At 38.6% G+C, this 27,421-nt stretch overlaps 1 protein-coding gene across 2 annotated transcripts in view; it reads right to left on the bottom strand.

Moving 5' to 3' along the window:
• The window catches only part of ALS2 (alsin Rho guanine nucleotide exchange factor ALS2), a 2,167,716-nt gene that overhangs the window by 193,773 nt on the left and 1,946,522 nt on the right, over positions 1–27,421 (bottom strand). For both annotated transcript variants that reach the window (XM_044075110.1, XM_044075111.1), the window contains 2 exons: positions 12,831–13,007; positions 10,326–10,371 (listed from right to left, as the gene is read on the bottom strand). In XM_044075110.1, coding sequence (XP_043931045.1) covers positions 10,326–10,371; positions 12,831–13,007 — 223 coding nt within the window. The remainder of the gene's footprint in view (positions 1–10,325; positions 10,372–12,830; positions 13,008–27,421) is intronic.

The following is a 27,421-nucleotide window of genomic DNA, read 5'->3' as shown; positions in this document are numbered from 1 at the left end:
AGTTAACTTCTTCAGTCCCTTCAGTGTCCTTTTAAATGTTAAGAGGGTTCACCCACCAATTTAACATAAGGTCAACACAATTCCAATATTTCTCAGCCAATTCTTGTAAAGCCTCACTTCACGTGTTTAATGCTATATAATTAAGGAGATTGATGCCTTACAGTCTCCCATTTATCCAATAATTTCATAATACCACTGGTCTTCCTGAACATCTCCATCTCTCAACACTAGTCTATGCTTCAAATACAAAATACTCCCCATTCTTTCAGTCAGTTCCTGTGCTTTTCTGTCACATATTTTTCCTTAGTAAGGATGGAACAGGTTTCACTAACAAAGTCTCTCTAAGGTCTTTGTTCTAAGTTAGACGAATGACAAGCAGATGTCCCCTTCTGCCTGCTGGTGCACTCTTTGTTGGCTAAACTTTTTTTTTTTCAATTTCCTCTTTAGCCTGTTCTGCATCCAAAAATATCTGAACATTAAGGAAACAAAATTCTGAAGATGAACGGATACAGCAGTTTGAAACTCACACCTACAGCTCAGCATTCCTTGACTAATGGGATAAGTTTGCTTCTCTTCAGCCTGATGTACAGAGGATAATCACTTGCTACTAACACTGTTGTCCCCAGTTTTAATACTTTTCCTTTCATCCACAATTTTGTCAGGAGCAGCTCCTTCTGTTGGTATGATTGCGTCTTAACTAATACAGCGCTTGGGCTGCTTTCACATGGTCAAGTTTCAAGTTTACACATTATGAGCCTTTCAATTAACAAATCCTGCTATGGAACACCAGTTGTTTATTTGTACCTGAATAAAATCAATACAGCCTGTTCCTGCCAGTTTCTCTGGTAAAGCAGAAAATCTCAGCTTTTATCTGTGTATACTTTTCTAACTCTACTAGTTTCTGAAACTGTTCTCCTTGAGAAGCATCATGCTAAACCAACCCTTTCTTCTTTTCAATGTCTTGAGTTTTTCAGTTTCATCTCATTTGAATTTTTCTATTTCTTAAAAAGCCTTCTGTTATTTGACTATAAATATTTCTCTTAAGTTTTGATTTGTTTCTTCTAAACTACTGTAAGACTTTTCCTATACCAAACTTGAAACCTGAACTGCTTTTTGCTGAACTTCTGCAAGAGTATTCCCAACTAGAGTTTTACTCTCAATTTCTGGGAAATTTTCTGTTACTTTCTCCAAATGACTTTGCTGCTGGCATATAGACAGTGTAATTAGCAGTACAATTAGATAATTTTCATTTTATTTTTCAAAACTGCATTTTTTTCACAGTTGAGCTCTAATCAACCTACTGACTGGTGTTCATACATATTGGAATTCCCAAGCCATCAAACTTGTTCAAAATGTAGGAAACTGCTGCAGAGATGTTGGACCTGACTCCCTCAATAAAGTGCAAAAAAGTATGGGCCTTGTCTTTTTACGGAAAATATAGTGAATACATTCTTAACCAAGGTACACTGGTCCAATTATGGGCCATATAGGTTCATACATAGGTACTAGGCTATCGGCCTTTGGGCCTATACAAGCTTAGCCAAAAAGGTATCCTGGGTTTTTCCACACAAGAAAATTATTTTCCTGTGCCCTTGCCGAGCAGAGCCACAGAGGTGATCCTGGGGTGAATTTCCTATTTGCCATCTAATCATCAAGATTTTTCTTAAAGAGTGCTAATGAGAGCTTTGTTTGATATAGATAAGTAGTTTGTTCCACAGTATGGGAAGTCTCTGGGACAGAAATCTATCCCTCCAGCATGTTCTGTTTATTGTGGTGACAAGGTTTAGGTCCCTAGAGCGTGTAGCTCGAATGAATTGGGATTTCTTTAAGTGGAGCATGTCACAGAGGTGATCCTGGGGTGAATTTCCTATTTGCCATCTAATCATCAAGATTTTTCTTAAAGAGTGCTAATGAAGAGCTTTGATATAGATAAGTAGTTTGTTCCAGAGTATGGGAAGTCTCTGGGACAGAAATCTATCCCTCCAGCATGTTCTGTTTATTGTGGTGACAAGGTTTAGGTCCCTAGAGCGTGTAGCTCGAATGAATTGGGATTTCTTTAAGTGGAGCATGTCCAATTGCTCTGGTTTTGACATAGCTTTGTATGTTAGGCAGAGATCGTCTCTGAGTAGGTGATATGCGATGGAGTAAAGCTGGTGTTTTTTTAGATGGTCTGCATAGGGTATCTGTTTGAGGCCGGTAATCCTCTTTGTGAGGTATTTCTGCAGCCTTTCTAGATGTTGTAAAAGTCTTGTGAGGTACATACCAAAAGGGGAGCTGTACTCTAAAATGGGAACAATGACCTCTTTTTTCCTGGATGAGAAACCTTTTGTGATGAGGTGTGCCATGTAGAAGGATTTCCTGACTACTGTGGCGATGTGATCAAAGGAGAGACTACTGTCCACCTGTGTCCCAAGGTCTCTCATCACACTTTCGGTGTTAAGTACACTACCAACTATGTGGTAACTCATAGGTACAGAGTTTTTACCAAAGGGGATGACAATGTACTTTCTGGCATTGAGCTTGAGGCCATGCCTTTGACACCATGCATCTGTCTCAGTGAGGCCCTTTTGTAGGATGTCCACATTGTTAGGAGTTTTGATTATGGCTCCTAGTTTGCATTCATCTGCAAACTTGGTTAGCCAAAGACCCTCTCTGTTAGCCTCTACTTCAGAAAAGTAGATACCAAACAGGGGAGGTCCCAGGACTGAACCCTGTGTTCCTTCACTTGAGACTGGTCTGAAGTCGGATTTGGATTCTGCTACTTTCACAGTATGGGTTCTGTCAGTGAGCCAGTTGGCAACCCATCTTGTGACATAAGGATTGATACCTAGTTTAATGAGTTTATCTATCATTCCAGAGTGGGGGATGGTGTCAAAAGCCTTCGCGAGATCTAGATAGGCTGTGTGAACCACCTTACCTCATCTACAGCTTTGGTGACTTCTTCAAAAAATTCTATCAGGTTTAGGAGACATGATCTGCCTTTTACAAACCCGAACTGGGTGGGGTCCAGAGTCCGGAGATTACCAATATATTTGTTTATATGTTCCATGATGATACATTCCATGGCCTTGCAGACCAGACTCGTCAGGCTAATGGGGCGGTAGTTCCCGGGTCAGTGATGGCTCACACTTTTTGGAGTGGGATAACCATCATTGTGCACCATTCAGTGGGCACAAAGCCTGAGGTGAGGCTATGATTGAACATGGTGCTTAGGTGGGGTGACAGTTCATTTTGTAGTTCATGTAGAACGCAGCCTGGGATGTTGTCAGGTCCCATGCATGCTGTCTTCTTGGCTTTGGAGAGTGTGGTTTTTACCTGTGCAGCTGTGATTACATGAACTTTGCATTCTTCCAGTATAGAGATGGGACCTTTAGGGGGTGTGGGGGTAAAGTTAGCACTGAACCTATCTGCCAGGATGTTGGCAATATCAGTTGGTTCTGTATATTTAGTGCCATTGTGCTGTAACTCAGAGCAGATCTGAGTATTGCCATTGAGATTCCTGACATAGCTAAAGAATGCTTTGTGGTTGTCTTTAGAATCGGTGGCAATTTTGTTTTTGTAACTAGCTTTAGAAGATTTTATGAGGGATCTCAGCTTCTTACTGAAGCTGACCACGGAGTTCCTCCAATCATGGGGTTTTACTTTTTCACAACAGTTTCTTTCTTCTGTTGTAGAGTTTGTTTACGGCAGGGGACCACCAGATTAGCTTCCTTTTTTTGGAGGATAGCATCTTGGTTCTCTTAGGGATAGTATGATCCATGCACTCGTGTAAGTACTTATAAAGTGCATTTGTGTAGGATTCAGCAGTCGCACCTCTATTGTCCGTCTGCATGGGTGTCGTGAAGTTTGCCACTTCTATCTTAAGAAGTGTGAAATTGGCTTTGGAGGTGGTTTTCCTAACTGGGGGGGCAGGATGAGCATGGCTAGGATGATTAGCTTGTGGTACAATCTGACCAACAAGTAATTGACCTGTGGTGTGGAATACTGCTCGCCCATGTTGGTAATGACCAGGTCTAGGATACTGCTGCCCATGGTGGGAGTGTGGATAAGTTGATCCAAGGCATTGGAATTTATGAATTTCAGAAAATGCTAAGCAAAAGAGTTGGTACATGAGTAGTTTTCCCAGTTAATGATGGGGTAGTTGAATTCGCCCATTATTAGGGTGTTGGGTTGTACCCTAATATTTTCCAGTGTATCAAGAAATGAGGACTGGGAATCCTGGGGCATGGTGGGGGATCTATAGCAAGTTAGAATTTGGATTGTGGTCTTGCCCAGAGTTAGTTGCACTTGGATAATCTCGGATACATTATGCAGAGCAACTAGCCTGGAGGTGTGGATATCCTTAATTAATATGGACACGCCTCCACTTTTAGTGTTTTGGTCCAGGTTAGGTGGCTCAAAAGTGTGGTATGAATCACAGCCTGGTAATGTAGGGGTACTCTCTGGAGCCTTGAACCAGGTCTCTGTCATTGCACAGATGTCGATGTTCTCCATTTTAAGGAGTGCCTCGAGTGAATGCATTTTGAGGTTTAGACTTCTAGCACCGAGTAGCATTACCCTCAGACTTTGTTTGCTTGTATCTGTTACAGTGGTGAATTTGTCATTTGAACCTTGCCTAAAAAAAGCACTATGGGGGTGGCAAGATCCTTAGCCGGTATCCGGAACCCAAGGGCGACAGGTGCAGGCCATCTCTGGCAAAGCATCGTGGTCTGTCGATCATGTTATCCCAGGCAGACAGATACTGGATCCCCTTAGAATGATACCAGAAGCTTAGTCAATTGTTGAAGTCAATCATTTTGTCCTTGTACTGTGGTATTCTGTGTGATGGCAGGATGCTACTCAGGGCTAGGGTCATACCTGCCTGGGCTACAAGATCGGTGAGATCCTCCATGTCTCTTTTCATGTAGTCCAGAGAGGTAAGTCTCAGGTCATTCACACCAACATGGATAATGACAGAGTCATATTTGTACTTGTTGTGGAGTGACCTGAGTGCGTGCGTTATGTGGCGGATCCTGGTACCTGACAGGCAGCTGACAGTAACTTTCTCCTTGTTTAGCCTGGTGAGTGGAACATCAGTGTGCCTGACTATAGAGTCACCTATGACTAGAGTGTTGGGTACGTTGTTATGCCTTATGGGTTGTGGTTGAGTGGCATACTGAGTTTGTAGGCTATGTGTCATTTGGGTTGTGTTGGGGGGGGGTGGAGGCTGCTTGCGTTTCTGCTTTGGAGGTCTCTGTTGCTTGAGCAGATTTTTATTGAGCGCCGCCCCCGAATGTAGGTGTGTGTTTTGTGTTGCTGTGTGTGTTTTGGTGGTGTAGGTTTTAAGGGACTATGTGATGAGTGTGGGGTGGTGCAAGTGTTTACCTTCACCTCTTGACTGTCTAGTCCAGTCTTGAGTGAAGAGAAGCTTTGCTTCCAGTTTGGCTATGTAAGTGCATCTCTCACAGGTTGTAGTGCTGGGTGGTAGGAGGAGAGGGGTGTCTGTGTACATGAGGCAATTGCTGCATTGCTCCAAGATGCCCAGATTCATCAGGTAGATAGGAGAAAACACCGGGAGCTGACCCTTAGACATGGCTGGGTAGGTGCTTATTTATTAAGTACTAAAAACTATTTTCCTTTAGACAAGTAAAGAAGGTTGAGTGTTGTAGTAATTTGTAGCTCATTTAGTGCTTACAACGAGTTCTGAACGAGTGCTGAGCTCAAAGAAACAGATTTGAGTGCTAAAACTAAAAAACTGGCTAGTTCTTAGGGAAAATTTGAAGAGTAGAATAGTTTAACCCTAGCTAAGTGGTGATACATAAAGTTTTTTTTTTTTTTAATACAACAGTAGAAAAACTGATTTAAACAAATTAATCAATAAAAAGCTGAAAACTGAGCCCCATTCCAGCAATCCTCAATCAGACATGTTGTAACTGCACACTCCTGCCACTATGATGCAGGGGAACCTTCTTCAAAAAAAGATGGTCTGGATTAGTGCTCAAGTTAATAAACAAAGCTAGATTCAGCAGGTCTGAACTTAGTCTATGCTACAGCAAACAAGGCGTACCAATTTTAGAAATAAACAGTTCAAATAAGCAGGCACAATAAGCCTTTAACCAGAAACTCCCAGCTCAAAAGGGCAGAAACTACCCTCTCCTCCCACAAGGGTGCAGACCACACCTTCTTAATGTAAAATAACTGGACCGAAGCTCAAGTGCTTGTATTTTTAGGGAAAAGATACCGAAGAAATTTAAAGCAAGGTAGGTTGGTTCACAATACAAACTCTCCACAGGCAAAACTACACTGAGTTTCTATATCCAACATTACTAGGCAACACCATATTAAGCCACTACTTGCTGGTAAGGAAGAAAAAAAGTTCATTCTATTAAAACTGTCAAAAAGGTATATGGTACCACTACCAAATGCAAATAATCTTACAGCTTTTCAAAGAATGATGTAAGTAACATATTGTGCCTGAGATAAAAAGACAGATGAGAAGCAAAATTCTGCTCACTGCTATTACTTGTGTCTTGGCAATGCCACTTTTCACAGTGCTGACTTGACCAATCCCCACCTAAGAAGGTGTTGTCTCCTGCTCCTACCCAACCCAAAAAAACAAGGTTTATCACATTGGCAAAACAGAAGAAGGGGGCTGATATACCTTAACAGTGCTAAGGACCTACTCTCGTTGAAGATATTCTGATAAACCTACTCCATAAAAGGGTGCTGTATATAATGCTGCCGCAGCCTAGCTCAAAGAAAACTGCTTCACCTTCCACACAGAACTCTCTTCCTCAGTTATGCTGCTGAGGGTTCTGCAGCTGACAGTTACTTCTTTATTGAATATGATGGCATCATGCAGCAGGCAGCATAACAACAAAATCCATCCCTGGATTATTCTGTATGAAAGCAGAAGACTTTGAAGAGTGCGTGTATATCACCAATAATTAAAGGAGGCTGAGATGCTTACGTATGTTAAAGCTGACACAAAAGAACAAGAATAACCAGAACACATGGAGGATAACACCCACTTTACCATCCCACTATAGATACTTATTAACATATGTCAATTTACAAATATCACTACATCAACAAATTCTGTCATAGTCAGGCATGACACAGCAGTCTGTCAATACTTTAAACCTGGCAACTTGACTACAGAGTTGAAGCCAAATATCAAATACAGTATAGATAATAGATTTATCTCTTAGCACACTGACAACAGAAATCCTAGAGATATCCCAATTCAATGCTCATTTTAATCAAGATGTATCCACTTAGTCTATCAAATTATTTCATCACAAAAACGTTGATGGTCAATCATATTCCCACACTCCTTGTCTTTGTGCAAAAAGTCTGGAAAAAGTCTAAGGTAAGACAACAATGAAAAACAAAAATGTCCTTAGCAAAATGTAAGAACACATTTAAATTACTAAATTTTATAAATTTCATGTACATTAGGTACAATAATTATTCTGACAGCATCTTTACTGCTGAAATATGCTGAGATATCTGTGCCTGGTTTCAGCGTAGTTTTGACTGTGTAAATCTAGCAAATGGCATGAAAAGAAAAAATGCAAAACTTAATCCCCTATACATTTTTACATTTATTTCTCTTGCTGTAATCTGAATTTGTTGACTAAATGCCCTTGTTAGCAAAATACTGCAAAATGACTACAATCAACAAGTACTAATACAAATCAGCAATGCTTAACACTTATTTGTACAACTTCGGATCCCACTCTGTACTACATCTCAGGGATATACTACACATATGGGTATTTCTATATACATATATATATATATATATATATATGTGTGTGTGTGTGTGTGTGTGTGTGCGCTTTTGTATACATATACACATACATGTATGGTTACTTGTTAAAAATATTCAAAAGTCCATAATGCTGACTCCCAACAAAAACATTGCTTTAAACTTTGCATGGTCTGATAAATAACTTTGGAGCACTTGCATAAGCATGTAGACATTTACTAATGTTAGTGATGTCAATGTTTTGTCAATTTAATAATTTTAACTAGTTCCATATGTGGATACAAGTCGAAAGATAGACACTGCTTTCCCTAAAAACAAAAACTGAGTAAATGTTTCACTGAGAGCACTTATGGTAAAACCTGGAGCACACCTTTTCCTGCAGGGTGGCAAGTCCCCCTCCACCATCAAACTTAAATATACTATACTACATAACAGTAGAGAAAATGGAATTCTCCACTATTGGCCAACCTACATTTGTATGTACATATACACAGACGCATACATACATATGCATATATATATATATATATATATATATATATATATATATATATATGCATTTGTGTGTATGTATGTGTGCGTATATGTGTGTGTATGTATGTATGTGTATATATATATATATATATATATATATATATATATATATACACACACATATACATACACACACACACACACACACACACACACACACACACACACACACACACAGGGCCGCTCTAATAAGCGAAAATCCCGGAAATCGAAAATGATATTGTGGGGGGTGTGCCCCCACTAAATATATATTCCAACTCTGAGATTGCTCTACAGTGAGGAAAGGGCAAATACTCCAGTCTTCACTGTACTGTGACCCCACAGCACGCATCTCAATTTCCAGGATTTTCGCTCATTAGAGTGATCGATTATATGAACTTTTGTTCGTATAATATAGACCACACACACACACACACACACACACACACACACACACACACACACACACACAGGCATTTTGATTTGTATCACAACGTGATTCTGGTAGCATGTTCTTCACTTTGTTTACAACTTATAGGTTCATAGGTTTATACTAGGCTATCTGCCCTAGGGCATTTATAAGCCTAGCCCAAAGTTATGTGGCTTTCACCACCCCTTAAGTTTGAAAGGTACTATGCCCATTAGTTTACCGTGCCTCTGTCCAGCAGTGACACTGAGGTGATTCCCGGGGTAAACCTGCGATCTCCCATCCATTGATCAAGATTTCTCTTGAACAGGGCCAGCGAGGTGCTCTGCCTCACATGTACCGGGATTTTGTTCCACAGCATAGGGAGTCTCTGGGTGATGAATCTGTCCCTCCAGCACATCCTATTTATAACTGTGTTAAGGTTTAAGTCTCTTCCTCTTGTATTTCTTATGGATTTAGATTTTTTGAGGTGGAGCATGTCCATCAATTCCGGGTTACACATGGCCTTGTACGTTAGGCACAGATCACTTCTGAGCAGACGGTATGCGACTGAATAGAGCTGGAGTTCCTTCAGTCGGGCAGCATAAGACATATTTTTGAGACCCTTTATCCTTTTGGTGAGGAACTTTTGGGGCCTTTCCAATTGCTGCAGGTGTCGGGTAAGATACATTCCGAATGGGGCATTGTACTCAATCATTGGTCTGATGAGTGATGAGTACAGGGGAACAATGACCTCCCTTGATCTAGATGTGAATCCCTTCATGATCGGGTGGGCAATGTAGATGGTTTTCCTAACTACCTTGGCAACGTGGGTGTCAAATGAAAGGTTACTGTCAACCTGGGTCCCCAGATCCCTGATAACCTCTTCTGTGCTTAGTGGATTGCCACCTATATGGTAGCTAGGGGTAACCTTGTTTTTCCCAAAGGGTATGACTATGCATTTTTTGGCGTTTAACTTTAGGCCATGGCTTTGGCACCAGTTATCCGTTTCTATGAGACCCTTCTGGAGGATATCTGTGTCTGATGTGTTTTCAACTATGGCGCCCAATTTGCAGTCATCTGCAAACTTTGTCAGCCATAATCCTCCTGTGTTTGCCTGTACTTCTGAAATTCTTTATGCTTTGTCTGTCTATTAAAATGAATGTTTGGTGATGGCTTTATGCAATATATATCTTTACAATTTTCCATTATGTTCTGTTTTATGCCAGGACTATATCTGAAAAAATGACCTGTCTTGGCTCAGGTCATCACTCCATTTATCAAACAAAAGACAAGTAATCCTAATGCCTTCCTTTCTTTGAAAAATTGTAAACCTCCCCTTCAGTGCTCAATGCAACATTCTTCTCACGTACCACATTTCACTGAAGTTTTCTGTTTCTGTAAGAGGATTAAATTATGACTCAGAGTCCAGCCCTGTTTGTAAGCATAAAGTTTCTTTTAGTTTGTCTATTGAATATTGTAGCAGATGATATGGAAGTTTCATGGATATGCAGAAAAAGGCACATCTCATTAACAATGCAGGACAACATTTACATAAAAATCTTATCTAGAACATCTCTATGTCTGATAGTGTGGTACCGCCAAATTATTTCTGGTATATAAAAAAAAAAAAAAAAAAAAAGTGGAACACACCTTCTCCTTCTCACCCAGGGAGCGCACAGCCATGGGCCAAAATTTTCTGTAAAGAAACAAGAGGATAGATAAAATTTAGTTCAAATGGCTAAGCAGACGCTAAATAATAAAATGCATACTCTATAGTGAGTGGGCAATTTTCACACCCAGTATTAAAAAAGCTGTCTCCAGAAATGATGCTCAAAACAGCACTGATAAGGTATGGGAATCATGTACATGTTTGCCTAGAAAAAACATGTACAGTTTTGCCTAGAAAAAACACAGAAACTGAACAGAACTTGAACTGGTTTTGCAGGAAGCCAAGCTTTGGACAAATTAGACCCTCCCAGGTAACTAACAATAGTATAGATAAAAATTATATAATTTAATGTCAGAGTTGACCAACACTGCCCTTTTGCTGTACTCACCAATGCCTGTGACTTACGTTTAACAGAGATAAAAACCCAAGACCTTCCATCCTAGAACTGCATGTGCTGCCAACAGCAGCATAATGGCAACTTTGGATGCTTCCTTCCCCTCGAGCACAAGTTAACTTTCAGAAGACTAGTTTAGAAAGCCTAATGAAGATCAACAGTATTTTATCAGTTTAAGAACATGTGAAAGAAAGCATCAGAATAAATTTACTGTACTGAACTAATACATGAGGTACAATACAGGGTAGGTATACCACCTAGATGAGAAACAATACCACTGCATGATCATATTTTTACCCTTTCCAGGATTTCTGTTAGTAACAGCAGTGATAGCAGATGAAAATCATCACAGGATATAATATTTTGTCCTGTACGACAGGGACCAGCACTGGTGATTTCTACATATCATGTATATTGTTGCTTACCATGGAAATGTTTGTACTGTGCCAGGCTAGAAAAGGTTGTTTGAAGCTGGGGAAGCACGAGTGAAGTTCCAGTGACAGAAAGGGAGGCCAGAATGTGTCCTATCCTGGGTGTGTTAGCTTGCTGAAGTAGAACAGTGGTGGGAATAATCGTAAAGGAATTGCGTGGGGGTTACAACAGGAGCTGGGTGTCTAATGTGTTATTAGTTCATAGGTAAAGTTTGTCTTGAACATTATCAAGTATCCTTATTACTTGACAAAGAGACTTGGCTAGGTCATCCTGTGCCCTGGGCAATCCCTACACTAGCATAGCCCTCAACCAAAGTGAAGAAAAAAAGTCTGTCTGCATTGAAGTGAAGAAAAAAGTTTTTCTACATTGAAAATAAAAAAAAAACAAAAGACTGAAAGTTCTAAACTGTAGCATGGCATGGAGATTATGCATTCATTTTGGCAGCTGCAATATCAGCTGCAGCTGATGAAATACTGAATGCTAACACTTCACTTGTAACTCACCTGGTATATCTTCAGCAATGATCATGCCCTCTGACAGTTTGTACCCAAGGAGCCACCACCTTCCCCCACCCTAGTTATGGTAAAAATATGACATGCGTCCCTTTGTGGTCACTTGTAAACTCTGAGCTCCAGCCAGTCAGTAACAGCAAGTTTATCAATAAGTTCTAGCACTTTTAATGCCAAGAATGAATTAAACAGATAACTTGAGGTGGGTTGAAGTTGTGCTTGATGACTTTAGTAAAAGTGGTTAGTTTCTGGTTAAATTATTAGAATGGATTACTTCACTTGCTAGAAGGCAATATGATTGTGGAATGATTTGGGAGTAATCCTGTTTACACTTTATGGAGAAATTATGAATTAAGACTATGCTTTTTGTAAGGTTTATCAACAGGATGCATGTATTATGTCTGTTCCAGCATAAGGTCTCCCATTAGGCAGACTTTCTCTGTAAAGGGGTGCATGCCCATAGAATAGGTCTTCAAGTTTTTTTTAGTGGAAAGATGATAAATACTGCTGAAAATTAAAATGTATTGTGACCATCTATGACTGTTAAGCAAATTATGCAGTTTATGCTAATCTAAACACAGATTACGCCTAGTAATGTTCCCTGTAACAGATGCCCGATGACCTAGTAATGTGATTTGTAGTATATATCTTAAGAACAGAGAGACATAATCATGTGTTACATATGTTTATTCAATCTCCTGAAACAGTGTTATGAGTTTGTTAGTGCACTTTGGCACCTGTTGGTATAACTTCATTCATGTTTTTAGTATGGTTTAGATATTTAGGTATCACTTACTTTGGTGTCAGGGACAGTCTTAGGTTAGTGGCATCTACGCCATAGACAGTGACAAAAGGATGCAGCAGAATGGACATAGGTAGCTTGAGGTACCTCCTAGGTAAGAATCATACCCACTAAAAAAAGCCTAACACAGGCACAAGCATTCTTTTCACACCTACATGCAAGAAGAATTTAAGCAGGAATTTCTCTTTCACATGATCTTTATATTTAGCATATAGCAATTAAGTTACAAAAATGACAGTGCAGATGCAAGTTGGAGATGCAGCTTGGATTTCACAGATGAACTAAGTTTAGGGAAGTGAGAGGACACAAAATGTTATTGATGGAAAACAAGGTCCAGAGCCATACTTACTGCTGCACACCAAGAAAGCTTAACAGTGCAAGATCTGGCTGCTTATTCAAGCGTAAGACACAATCCCAGTAAACATCTTCCTCCCGTTCATTCTCCAAAGCATACAGTGTGAACAGTGGGGGATACAAGCGTGGCAGCAGCATTGGAAGCAACAGTCCTGAGCTTGTTACCATCATCCTATATATAACAACAAAGAAAGCCATTATCTGTTACTCAAGGACAATCACACCACCAACACAATTTAATGTTTACTTTAAGTATACTCCAGCTAAATTTGCATACAGATAATACCTCTTTGAAATACTTGGTGAATTAATACTAAAAGAAATGAAGTCAATCGGGCAAAAAAGCAAAAATCAACAGAACACTAGTGAGAGATAAACAAAACTTTTCCATTGTCCTATGATCAAGGAGTAACTCACGTCATCTTGATTTAGTTAGATAATATGAGAGTTAAAGCACCTATAAAACAATGAACTAAATTAAAATACTGAAAATGTACTTTGGTACTTTGGTTATTAAAATGTCACTCTCTCTCTCTCTCTCTCTCTATATATATATATATATATATATATATATATATACAGAGAGAGAGAGAGAGATCTATGTATTTATATACAGATGTGTGTTAAGGTGTATTACAGTGCATTAATGTACATTTTTATTTTTACATCAGCTGTACCCCATGTAAATTTCAATCTTTCCTTTGGAGAACCCACTAATGTTACAGAAACCACAGAAACTAACTCAAATAAATACATTAAACGTATCAATGAAATCAAAGGTCTTTGCAAGATGCATTATTACAAAGGCACATGCCCTTTATGCAAAGCACCATGTTAGCAAATACATAAACCTCACAGAGATGTTCCACTATTACACTACGGCATTTAAATCAAGTCCATATACAGGAAAAATGCATAATTTATCTAAAATTAGTCCTGCCACAGAAGTGAATTCATTGGGGATCTGAAAGCACTCCTGAGTGTGCTCTCCTTTAGATGAGATGATAAACCGAGGTCCCATAAACGATCCAGTGGTACTTATTGAGGAAAATCAAAAACAAAAAAAGGGTAGGGGAAGTTCTCCAAGAGCCCTGGCCAAATTTCCCCTAGTCGGTATGAATACCACCTTGGGTCCCCACTGAAACTATGACAATAATCTAGCGGGACTAACCCAGCCAACAAAAGGATAAATAAAATACAGTAAACACTCCATGAAACATTATTTTCATTACCTAATGTTACTATATCATTATTCTTTCTAAAGTTATATAATTTTCCATTCCCCCCCAAATCTTTTTTATTTTCAGTTTTCCAAACAAAGACCAAACAGCATCAACAATGTATTAATACAGTGGGTACAGAATTAAAGGTGAACAGTATTTATACATCAATATAAAACAATATTTACAACTGTACAGAAGTGCCATCAATTATTTTGTTGAATCCATTTATCGAGCTTACCCTGTTATGGAGAAATCTTTTCATTACCTATCTATATAAAATGCTGAAGGTATAACTTTGCGCATACATGTTTGTGTCTTTATGATAACGTGGGTGGATTAAGGTAGCAGAGTGTTGACTATCTGTTCCCATATTTTTAGTTTCTTAACACTGTTATTTTTTTGCATCAATTACCTATTTATGGAGCTAGCACGTGTTTAATTGCCATCTTTTTGAATTCAGTCTAACTGATGTTCATTCTGTCCCCCCATTTGGATGCTATGTATAGTTTCATTAATAAGAATAATGTGATACACATGGTCGCTTGATTATGGGATATTCCTGGGGGGGGGGTGTGAAGTAGTCTGTATTCCCATTAAAGTGTTGTTTTCCCATAGCCTTGTTTTTGCAGTTGGATTTTTAATGAGTTCCACAATTTAAATATGCACTTGCAGCTCCAAAACATATGTGTTAGATCTGCTTCCTTTGACCTACAATATGGACAGTTTAGTGAATTAGAAGAATTAAATTTGTGTAGTACTGATGGGGTAAGATAGGCATTATTGTTGATCATGAGTTGTGTGTAAGATAACTTTTCAAAGGCAATGCTTTATGTGTTAATGGCCATAGGTAGATACTAGGCTAGTGGCCCAAGGGCCTAAGTAAGCCTAGCCAACAAGGTTCCCTGGCTTACGCCACCCGAGAAAGTTAATTTCCTGTGCCCCTGTCGAGCACAGCCACAGAAGTGATCCCCGGGGTGTATTTCCTAATTCCCATCCACTCATCAAGATTTTTCTTGAAGAGTGCTAATGAGGAACTTTGCTTGACATAGATGGGTATCTTATTCTAGAGTATAGGAAGTCTCTGGGACAGGAATCTATCCCTCCAGCATGTCCTGTTTATTGTGGTGACAAGGTTTAGGTTCCTACAGTGTGTATCTCGGAGGGCTTGGGATTTCTTTAGGTGTAGCATGTCCAAGAGCTCTGGGTTTAATACAGCTTTATATGTTAGGCAAAGCTCTCCTCTGAGTACGTGATATGCTACAGAGCTGGAGTTTTTTGAGACGTCAGTGTAGGGCATCTGTTTGAGGCCAGTAATCGTCTTTGTGAGGTACTTCTGTGGCCTTTTCCAGCTGCTGATGTCTTGTGAGGCACATTCCAAAAGGGGCGTTGTACTCTATAATAGGTCTAATGAATGATGAGTAGAGGGGAACAATAACCTCTTTTTTCCTGGATGAGAACCCTTTTGTGATGAGGTGTGCCACACAGAACGATTTCCTGACTACTGTGATGTGATTATCAAAGGAGAGACTACTGTCCACTTGGGTCCCAAGGTCTCATCACACATTCTGCGTTACGTAAACTGCCGTTTATGTGGTAGTTCATGGGTACAGACTTTTTACCAAAGTGGATGACAATGCACTTTTTGGCACTGAGCTTGAGACCATGCCTCTGACACCAGGCATCTGTTCTCAGTGAGACCCTTCTGTTGGATGTCCACATCATTTGGGGACTCGACTATGGCTCCTAGTTTGCAGTCATCTGCGAACTTCATTAGCTAGAGGCCTTCTGTGTTAGCCTGTACTTCAGATATGTAGATCCCAAACAGGAGAAGTCCCAGAACTGAATCCTGTGGTACTCCACTTGTCACTGGTTTGAAGTCAGATTTGGACTCTGCAACTTTTACAGTGTGGGTTCTGTCAGTGAGCCAGTTGGCAACCCATCTTATGACGTAGGGATTTATACCTAGTTTAGCTATAATTCCAGAATGCTGTTCCAGAATTGTTGTTTAGTTATTGATGAGTTACTTTTAAGCCAGTAGTTAGAAATAAGTATATTGTCTTGGAATTTGATTTCTGCTATTAATTTGTATGTGCTGGATATCATTTTTTCTTCAATAACATTGTGTTCCATAGAGGTTTCACAACTGGTTATATCCACCTTGTTTAGTTTGGTGTTTTGAAGGTGTTTGGTACATACTTCTCTAATTTGTCTCAAGATAATTGTGTACGATTTTGATAATTAAGTTGAGATCTCAAGTCTGTAATTGTATAGTTATGGTAAGGGTAGAGATCTCAAATCTTTTAATAAAATGGTAGTTGCTGAGATTTATCAGTGAGTTGTTAATTTTTAAGTTTGGGTTATTATGGATTGATTGAACTATGTGCATTGCTGGCCCAAGATCTAGGGAAGTGAACAACTTTTGAAGTTTAATAATGAAGAGTTTTAGAGGGTCAGTGATTTTATAAACTGTTATGTCTTTTGTGGTTAGAAAATGAAGCTCTCTAGGATTAATGTCTAGAGATATGATATAGTTGTGATATATTTTCAGCCAGACAGGAGACCATTTGTTGGTTAAAGGGGCAAATTCTGCTGTGTTTAGTATTCTGCTACTATTGATAATGGTATAGTATAGTTTAAAATCTGGTAAGTTTAAACCTCCTTTTAGCTTTGGTACAGAGAGTTTTTCGTATGATATTCTTGTTTTTTTAGGCTCCCAAATGAACCTGGCCAGGAACGTGTGTACTAGTTCAAAGAAGTTATGTATTACCACTTGTGTGGTTATAAATAACTCTGGGGGATATATTCATTTTGATTATCGAGACCTTGGACAGGAATTGTATTTTGAGATTGTTCCATCTGTTACTGTCTAGCATTATCATATTCCATTTATTCAGAATATTACTTTGATAAAAATCTTTTTTGTTTTGGAAAAATGCAATACCGATATATTTGGTTGAGTCTTTTATTTTAATTGTGTCTAAAAGTGGGATTAATTATAATAGTTTGGGAGGATTTAAGGGGAAAATATTGTTTTTCTTTAAATTAAGTTTATAATGAGATATACTTGAGAAACAGTCAATAGCTTTTAGTAATTTGGGTATGTCAGTGTTGGGGGTGGTACAGTAAGGTGAAGACTGTGTAAAAGATTTTAGAGTTGAAGATAGATGGCAGGTTATGATATGTTTTCTGTTTAATGTACAGAAACAGCGGTTCGAGGTATAGATTGAATAAGAAAGGGGATAAAGGGCATCCTTGTCTCATCCCGTTTTTAATTTTTATTCTGTTTGATAAAGTTCTTTTAATTTATAGGTTAGTATAGCAATAACCGACAACATTGGTGTGGTATATTGAAGACTTACCCATGGTTGGCGTGGTTTCATCAAGAGGCTGAAGCCAGAGTTGTTGTGTCTTTCGGCTTATCCCGGTTAGGGGTCGCCACAGCAGAACTCTGGTCCGCTAATGTTTGGTAGTGGATTTTTACATGCCGAGTTACCAGCCCTGACGTACAACGTTCAACAAAGGCATGCCCATTCATGCATGCCTCCACACAGAAGACGCTCTAGCTGAGTGATTAGGTAAAGCCAACCATGGGTAAATTTCAATATACCACAACCACGGAGTCAGTTATTGCTATTATACAATGACATTATTTAAGAAAAAAAAATACTTACTTTTCTTAAATAATGTTTTTGTATAATGGCTCCATGCTGCCCTTCCGTGTTTATGTGGTATCCTGGGGCTTTTTTTGATGTACTGCGCATGTGTATGGGACTTGTGCTCCCACGCTTACGCAGTACATGAGGGCTGTGAAGAGGTAGCAACAGAGAAAGGAAGATTCCGTTGCTGCTTCTTCTTTGTTCTAATCAACAGAAAAAAAAAAAGAAGAACCCGGGAGACTTTTTATGTTCCAGAGAGTCGGGACTGACAAAAATAAAAGGATAATCAGGTAAATTTTGTAGAATGTACCTGATTATCCTTTTATTTCTGTCTGTGCCATCTTCTGAATGTAAAATATCTTCAGTTGTGTTTGGTATTAAAAAAAAAAAACGAGATAATACTAACGGGAAAAAGTCCGAGCAACCGGGCCTTCTCCTGTTGGTATATTCTCAGATTTACAACTGTGTTGTCTGTGTTGCCTACCTACATCTTTTTACCGACATTTTTTCAGATAGAACAATCCATTAAATTTTCCTTCTTAACAAATGTTTCAAGCAACAGCATCATCTCTTCTTTTTCATATTTTAAAAATATCTTTGATTCCTTAATAATTTTCATGTTCTCTATTCCATATATATATATATATATATATATATATATATATATATATAGATTTCTACTTCTCATAATAAAGTATATCTTGTTTTTCTATCTCTTTAAACTCAGCTAACATGTTTTCATAATCTATCATCCCTTTGTTCTAGCTTATTTTATCCAATAATACTTCTTACAGTTCTTTTTAGCTGTAGCCAGCATTATGTCCAGACTTTATAAAATCCTGCCTCATGATTTCAAAATCTTTTCATAAATCATATCTGTCCTGCCCCAATTAGCAATGTCTCAGTAACCTCCCTAACCTTTGGAGGATTCAAAAAGAGGGAAAACATCCTCTTTGAACTTGACACAGTAGATGTGACCTTGTGTGTGATGTTAATCACACCTTTATTAACATGAACCCCCCCCCAATAGCAAACAATTAATAACACACAGTATGATCCGACCTGCTAATGTCCCCACAGTTAAAAAAAAAAAATCTGCCACTACTGTCTCACAAGACTCCACACATGTAATGTCCCTTCCCTTTTATATGCAGCATAATCAGTTCCCCATCATTACCATAGCTATGCTAAATGGCTTAATTTCTTCAAAAAGCTTCATCCTTCCTTGATAATCAATACATGCATAAATTTCAACTAATCTAACATCGCTTCCTTTCATTCAAACATCTACAGCCACTGGCTGCTCTGCTAGGCCTGATTATTAGAATATTTATATTTTACAATATTATACCCCTAAATAAAACAACTAACCCTGAACATCCACATACTCCACAGCTGAGATCACTTTTCCCTTTCCACAGCAGTTGAAACTTATCCCCTTTCCTTTCTGTAACATTTTTATAACCTGCAGACAAGCCACGTCATTATATTTCCTTATATCACGTATGAATAGGTAGCCTAATTATATCACTTACCATGCTATCAAAACTAACATATAATTCAAGATGCTATCCATCTACTTTTTAACTTTCCTATACTGTATTCTAATTTCTTTTTTTTTTTACTTTTGTAACCTTAGCCCCAACAAAGCCCCTCATCAACCCCCTACATCCACCACATAAATGTCAACACTCTTTCACATCATCTTCAAGTTCCAAAATTTCATACCTAGTAGCAGCAAAAACTGACTCACTGTTAGACAACACTGCTGTCTGATCATGCTCCATTTTCTCAATACTCTTTTCATACCTCTGTTTCAACTTTGTCTGTAATATTAACCTCTTTTCATTTTCATTATCAATTATGTCCTTCCATAAATTTCCAACAAATGAAATCACTTAATATTTACTGTACTACCCTCACTCAAACTTTCTCAATCATACAATAAATGGCCAGTTTTACATCTGCTGTACACAGACTTAAACTCTTTGTTATACTCCTTCTAGACAGAGATTACACCTTATGAATGGGTATATATTAATCAAATTAGCCAGTTTACCATGACTGAAGCTGAAGCATATCTTTGGTTGTTCACAGTACGAGAATACCTCTATATGTATTAATTTAAAAAAAAAAAAAAATAGGTAAATGGCAAATTTAATTTTCTTTGATAGTCAATGTAATCTAGGCTTCCCACATCCCAGATTATATTCTCTTTGCTCGAAAAGAATAGTTTATTCCATATGCTGTTTTCAAGAATAACACAATTTCTTTTTCACAATGTATTCAGTAAGAATTTGAAATGTTAATATCTTTTTTAACCTACACTGTCATATCAGAATTTTTCCAAACTGTGTTCAAGCTGTTAGGTTTCAGAGTTACTCATTTTAGATCCTTAATGCATTTCCAAGCGATAAATCTCAAACTTTAAATACGCATGTGTTTCACATTCCGAATGCATTAAGGATCTAAAATGAGTAACTCTGAAACCTAACAGCTTGAACACTTCGTGCTTTAAATCATACCAGTCGATAAGCAAGTTTTCCTTTGCATATTTCTTTAACACCAGCCTCTGCTTCTTTTTTTTTTCAGAGCACTTTTAGCTTTTCATCCTGGTAGGTTAATGACCCCATCAGATACAGCTTTATGTGCTTGTTGCTCACTCTCAGATTCACTCCTCTCACTCACCATGGCCTCCACATCTTGAATTCACTCCCCTCAATATTAGACAGGAAGTACTCTCCAACATCTCCACAGACAGAGTGGAAGCACTTCCCTGGTGTCACAGCTAAATTACTCCTAGAAAATACTAATGCCACTTCAGTTTCCCCCTAGAAAGAAGACATGCTTAGGTGGACTAACCTAGTCAGCAAAAGTTAATAAAATAATCTCTTTAACATGAGAGTTTCTCCAAAGACAGATCATGTAAGAGAGTAATGGGTAGTGGATGTATTATCATCTTTGTATCTCAGTCCCCATTCCCTTCTGATTACCCCACTTAACAGGACTCGCAAGGGAAGGCATCGTCTTTGAACTTGACTCAAAGGGTGCAACCCTGTGTTCACACCATGCCTTAAAAGTGAGGCAAGAAACAAGTGGGTGCAAGGGCAGGTGACTGGTTCCCAGTACAAGAAGAGGAATATGTCAAAGATGGTGTTGGTACATAAGATGTGTGACAGGACCCTGCTGTGATGCCAAGCTGTATTCAGCACAGGCACAGATATCACCATGTAGCAAACATAGCATGTAGGTCCAATAATATAAGCATGACAGTAGGCCCACTAATTGTGGTACGGGGTAGAAAAAACCTTCTCGTTACTTGTTGGTGAGAAAAGGACTATGTGGAAAGGCAAGAGAATATATCTTCTCGAGCCTAGTTCTAACATGAAAGCTCAAGTAACATCCACATAAGGTAGAACAGAACAATGTAAATGATGCTTTTACTAGATGAGAAAATGGCTGTATGTAATGCAAAGGGGCAAGCCTCTATAAGCCCCTGTTCCCCCATACCACAGTCAAAAAACTTGGAGGAAACTAAAAAGCTCACAAATGTTGAAGCAGTGTATACTAGTACAACCCGTGATGGCAGTGATCTTCTAAGACAAACAGCAAATCAATGAGCTGCAACTTGTCAAAATGTGCTGAGGTTATAACCTCTTCCATTTCAGATTTGATTGTGGGTAAGAACCTATGCCCACACTGCAATTTTACAGCACTCATCTGGAAACGCAAGGCCTACTTCTCTTGAGCAGGATGGCCATATAGTTTGATGTGGGAAGTGTGACATCCAAACCTTAGAGCACACTCCCTCCCGGTGGCAGCTATAAGAATACCTCTGTTGACCTCTTCCTATTAATCAGCTGGTGGTAGGTGTACAACTAATTCAGTCCACTAGCCAAGGAAGAACTGATGGATGGGGCAGAGACTACCAAAATTACAGACTCTAACATATAAGGCTTTGATCAATGTCTAGAGTCTAGCTCCCTTACCTTCCCTTCTCAAATCTGCTTAAGACTGAACAAGAGACTCTCTTGGTGATCCCTGTGCTTGGTACCCATCTCTAGTGGCACTGCTTGTTCATCCTTTGCCTAGTAGATGGGCTGTCTCCGGCATTTATGGCACTCTTTAACACTGTGCGACTTCTTCAAAAAGTACTAGCAACAACAAAGTTAGTTCTTGTTGAAGGTGTGCCAAATGTAGGATAAATTAAGGGGGGTTAAGGCTTCTTCAGCACTGAATGCAAAAATTCAAAAGAAAAACTAAAATTAAAAAGCAAACTGTACAAACATCAAGAATGAACTGGGTAGCCTGGAAATAGGTCTGCTCTCCTAAATCACATACGATACCATGACATGCAAACAGAGGTGAAATCCCATCTTAATAAGAGAGTCCTCCATGTCAGGTAGAGATACCTATGGATTCCATATCACCACAGGTCTGCTGCAGAGACTTTTGGCTTGAAGTCCTATTAAAACAGCAGACCTAGTCACAAAAAGGCATATATCATTTTTTTTTTAACAAAAACTTGGTTGGATTCCAGCTTTGTTTCCCATCTTGCAAAGGGTGTTCTGTCTGCTTTACTTGATATACTGTGGCCTACGAGGAGCAGTATTGGGGGTGAAAGCAGCAACCGAGTTAGCTGCCCAGTGGAAGCAACAAATGCTCGGAATACATCATAAGTGCAGGGGATTTTTTCCTGTTTGCATTTACCCAGTGATGTGAGGACATTACTTTTAGCATTAACTGATTTCATCATCAACATAATGTTGTTAATATTGAAACTGGTCACTTTTTGTTGATGTCAACACTTGGGTCAATGATGAATCAGTGTCTCTGGCAAGAGACTCCCTCTTGGATATGAAGATGGACATATTTTGCTCAGATGATTACCACTTTTATCTGTAATGAAGGATAGCTACTGGACTACTAGAGGCAGTTCACCTTTGACTTGGTGATGGAACCAGATTTATGGTGTCGCCATCACCTGGTTTATTTCAATATGGTGTCTTCCCATTAGATCTTCCAATCTTGAACTGTTTGAGTACATGAATCTGAGAAATGTAATTGGCTGAAGATATCTTCATGTCTCTCCCAGATTATAGATGCCTAAAAGCTTACAGCCGTGAAACACACACATCCTCTCTCAATTTGCAACAGCCAGAATCAAGAACTCTGTTCCCCAAGGAAAACTGGCGGCATGCTTGAATGTAAATGGAGAGGTCTCCATCTCCTTAAGGACAAACAAGACTAATTAGCATTATGTATACTATTGTGTAGAACTTTCTCATGAAAAAGCAATATTCTTTGCCAGAGACATCCACTGTATTCAGTCATCTAGCAAAGCTCCTTTGAGCTGTGCAACGTGTGTGTAATTCAGCTCGTCTTATCAACCAAAAGGCATTTTCAACTTCCAAATGTGAGGAAGACACAAAAATCTTTTTCGCCAAGACTGACCCCATTATAAGAAAAAAAATGTACATTATCTGTACAGGATATGCCTGTGATATTAGACTCACACACCCTCACTTTTACCTGGTGCAAGCTTACTTACATTGACTATGCCTAGGTCATGGAGGTGAACTTCAACATGCTTTCCATCACCTACTGGCTGGAGATATCATGGAGGTGAACTTCAACATGCTTTCCATCACCTACTGGCTGGAGATACTTTCGATCATTATGCCCTGCCTGGATATGCCAAGCTCATTTACTCTCCCACACTGCCGCATCTTTTCCAATGATGCATTTTCAACACATTTAAAACAGGCTTTAATATACTTAAATTAGACTCATCCTTAAGGAGCCATCCTTACCTCAGAAGAATCTTGCAAACTACTGGTGCATGTCAAATCTACCTTTTACTGGAAAGTTTACTAGGAATGTGGTTACAGTTTAGCTTGAATACCATCAAAAGTCTTTGGACCGCCTTGTTCTGACTTCATGAAAATGAAGCATTAAAACACTGTCATCAACAGTTATTACTGCCCTCTTGGTTGGAAGAGTTCATTATAATTGCATAATACATGACCTACATGACTTCATGACATCTGAGACTGTAGATCACACAATCCTAAAGCAGCATCTGGAGACATACTGGGGTTTACCTTCCATAGCTCTTCATTGGTTCATCTCTTGCATGATAAGGTGTACCCAAAGGGATACTTAACGCATGTCAATAATTCCTCTCAGAAGTACCACTGTGGGCTGGGGGGGGGTCTTTAGGGCTCCATACTGGGTTCTGCTGTTGTTGTGTTGTATATGCTTCCACTACATGGTATCATTCAAAGGTGAGGTTTGGGGTATAAGTGTTACTTACATGATGACCCAATTATACATTGCCTTTCTTCAGAAATGTACGTCTATCCTACTACACAGCAGTAAAAGAATAGCATTGCTCTACTGAGTCTACTAACTTTCAGATGAGATGCTAAACTAAGGTCCTATCTGCCCGATGGTAGTAGCTCAGTTGGATACAAAAGATTTCATGGCACTTACTGAAAGAATAAGGACATTTTATTTGCATTCACAAGTTTTCACAAGTTTAGCTAGAATTAAATATATCCAAAAGAAAAACTGTAAGTATTAAAATAAAGCATCTATTTCTCAACTATTTCTGTTACATACATTCATTTTACAATTTGTCCCACACATTTCTTACTGCCCTGTTTTTAATACACAGACATTCACTGCATCATTCCCTAAAATTCCCTTATAATAACCATATATCACATTCCTCTCTTTTAAGTCTTTTAATGATGAAATTCCAGTAAGACGGGATAACTTCTCAGAATCAAATTAATCCCTTAAATTTGAAAAATATACAATTTATTGTTTCCTCTACTCTAGAATCGTCATGTAAGAAACTAAGTTCAATTTTATATCTCTAATTTTTAATGGGAATTTTCCTCTGTAAAGGCTCAAAAAGAAAAACATCTTACATAAGAGATACAAATGCTGTAATCATCTTTCAGATTATGACATCTCTCAATAGTATATCTATACAAAATATTTTCATGTCATGGTCATACGTCTCGATTGTACAGAATTCCTTGGCATTTACCAGTTTTGAGATCCAAACAATGGGTTGCCATGAATTCCAGATTGACCCACTTTATTACTGATTCTTTCCCAGCTTTTTTTAAAGTTTTTTCCTCTGCAATTTTCTGCTGACGTCATCATATGCACAGGTGTGCGCGATGACATCAGCGACGTAAGCAGCCTGTCAGAATTTGGCTAAAGACAAGTGCTTCTTTCAAGTTACAGAGCAGACAGCAGAGTCAGTTAGTTTAGAGTGGGTCAGTCGACTTTTTTTTTTTTTTTTTTTTTTTTTTTTAAGAAGCTTGACTTTGATACAGTCGGCAAGGCTACCCCGTCCACAGGCAAGCCTCGTTTCAGTGTAGCAGCAGTCTCGTCAGACTCACCCGGGTCAGAGTGGTGGTGCATGCCAGGTATTATTGCCTTCACAACAGATTTTTTAGTTGACTGATTCTCAATGTTTAAATGCTATGACTGAGTTCATTTCATGCTAAAAGATTCATGGTGAAGCTTTGAGTTTTGTTTCTCCAACACAAACAACACCCTGTTTGAAAATAAAAAAAATCAATAAGAACTTAACTCTCATACCCATTTTTGATACTGACTACTAAGGCTATTTGTAAACTGGGCATACACATTTTAAGAGCTGGATAATGGAGCTTTTTTTATGCAAAAACAGGAAATATGAAGAGGCAGTATAGTGATCATTATTAAATTAAATTGACAAAAATCAGAAAGTAGATATGAAACTGTGGAATGCTTTTTTTTTTTTTTTTTTTTTTTTTTTTGTAGAGAGGCAACTTGCTTAATCCCTTCGTGGGGAGGTCTTACAACTAATGCATTTAAACTCTCTTGGTTTTGCTGGAAAGCAGAGTATTTCGTTTTCACACAAGGTTGTGTGATCACAGAGAACAATATTTCAGTACTAGAACTAGGTTGGAGAGTGGCGTATCATCTGCTTACAATGTATTTTTCGTAAGGTATCTTTTTTCTGCACTTCTGGGACTTGTGCAATTTGAAACAGTACACCTTCCTGTGTTTCAGGTATTGGTGATGTATTATGTAGGGTCCACGTCAGATGGACGAAACGCCAAATCACTGACGACCACATCACAGAGATGATATCCCCGACATCAGACATTCCCAACAACGGTGAGTAGTGCAGAATGGGAGTTAGTCCCATTCCTTCACTGTAGTGCGATCTTGGAGTTGGTACATTTAAGTAGGGGGGGTGGGAGGTGCAGGGGGGGCTTTCCCCCCTGCTATACACATTTTGATGTGTTTTGTGAGTGTACTACGGGAACGGAAATGTATTCCGTTCTGTAATACTTTGACTTATCGTTGTTGGGGATGTCTGCTTTCGGCTATGTCATCTCGGTGATGTGGTCATCGGTGATCCGGCATTTCTTCCATCTGACACGGACCCATTATGTAATGGGTATCTCAGGTAACTTTTATTGATTACCAATGTTTATTTTTTATAATATGTCTAAAGGTTAGTGAAATTAGATGCAAAAGTAACAATTTTCTTTCACATTTATATTTCAAGTATTTTTTATATCTGACCCATGCTACCAAGTGCAGCACTTCCATTACTGCTGTACAGTTCCATTGTTAGTATCTTACAGCACTTCCACCATGGTTCAGGGTTCTACTCATATTTCAGGAACATTCCCACTCATCATTTCTCCTTTTCCCATTTTTCTACATGGGGTTAGGATCTTGTGTCAACTGTTGCCATCTTTCTCAATTCAATGCCACTCTCCTACCTTCTTTAACAGTCATGCCTGACTTTTACAGGTCTTCCCTCACACAATCCATCCACCTTTTGCCAGATGCCCTTGTTTTCTCTTGCCCTCTTTTTGTCAGTCCCAAAACGTCTTAACCAGATTGTCTTCTGCTTTTCTATTTATGACTACAAACCACTGCAAGGTAATAAATCTTAAAAAAAACAGATGCAGATTACTCAGAATAGCTGTACAGTATTAAAAATGGTAAATGAAATGAAAATTAGATAACATTAGTTTGCCCAACTCAACACACTTCTTCTCTGCAGTGTAAATGTACCTAAAACTGATGATAAATCTAGTAATCCATACATTTCTGAATAGCATATATTAGTGCTCTCTAATGAGGATAAAGTTAGTCTGTAAACTTTAGCATTGCACTCTGCAGGAAGGGAATTATGTCTAAATATAAAAACTCCATATCAATGAAACATTAAAATGTAGATATACATTATGTGCTTTGCTTGATTTGACCCCTGATTTAGTGCAGACTACAATGAATCTAACATGCATTTCTTCTTAGATCTAAAGTTAACAAGAATTTTAATCTCAACTACTGTCTATAACAACATTATATTATCCAGATTATACTAGATTATCCAGCTAGATTTAACAGACATCCCACCTGCTTCCTGCTCTACTTGAAGCACAACTTCCACTTTACTACTCTCTCCTATTCCAGATGTTATTCTCTTCTATAACTTGTCTCTTTTCCAACTCCTTACTTAGATCCTATTCTAGGAATTTCCCTCTTCCTTCTTGATATGTTCCCTCTATAAAAAAAAATAAATAAAAAATAAAAAACAAACAAACAAAAAAAACCCCTCAAACTTCAAAATGGGGGACGTGGTGTATTTTATCTGAACTAAACTTTAATGTATCTGT

The sequence above is a fragment of the Protopterus annectens genome, chromosome 6.part0 (genome assembly GCF_019279795.1).
Source record: "Protopterus annectens isolate FY-2018-M chromosome 6.part0, PAN1.0, whole genome shotgun sequence".
Taxonomy (NCBI): Eukaryota; Metazoa; Chordata; order Ceratodontiformes; family Protopteridae; genus Protopterus; species Protopterus annectens.
Note: the sequence above shows the minus strand (reverse complement) of the source record. Positions and strands in the feature narration are given on the sequence as shown.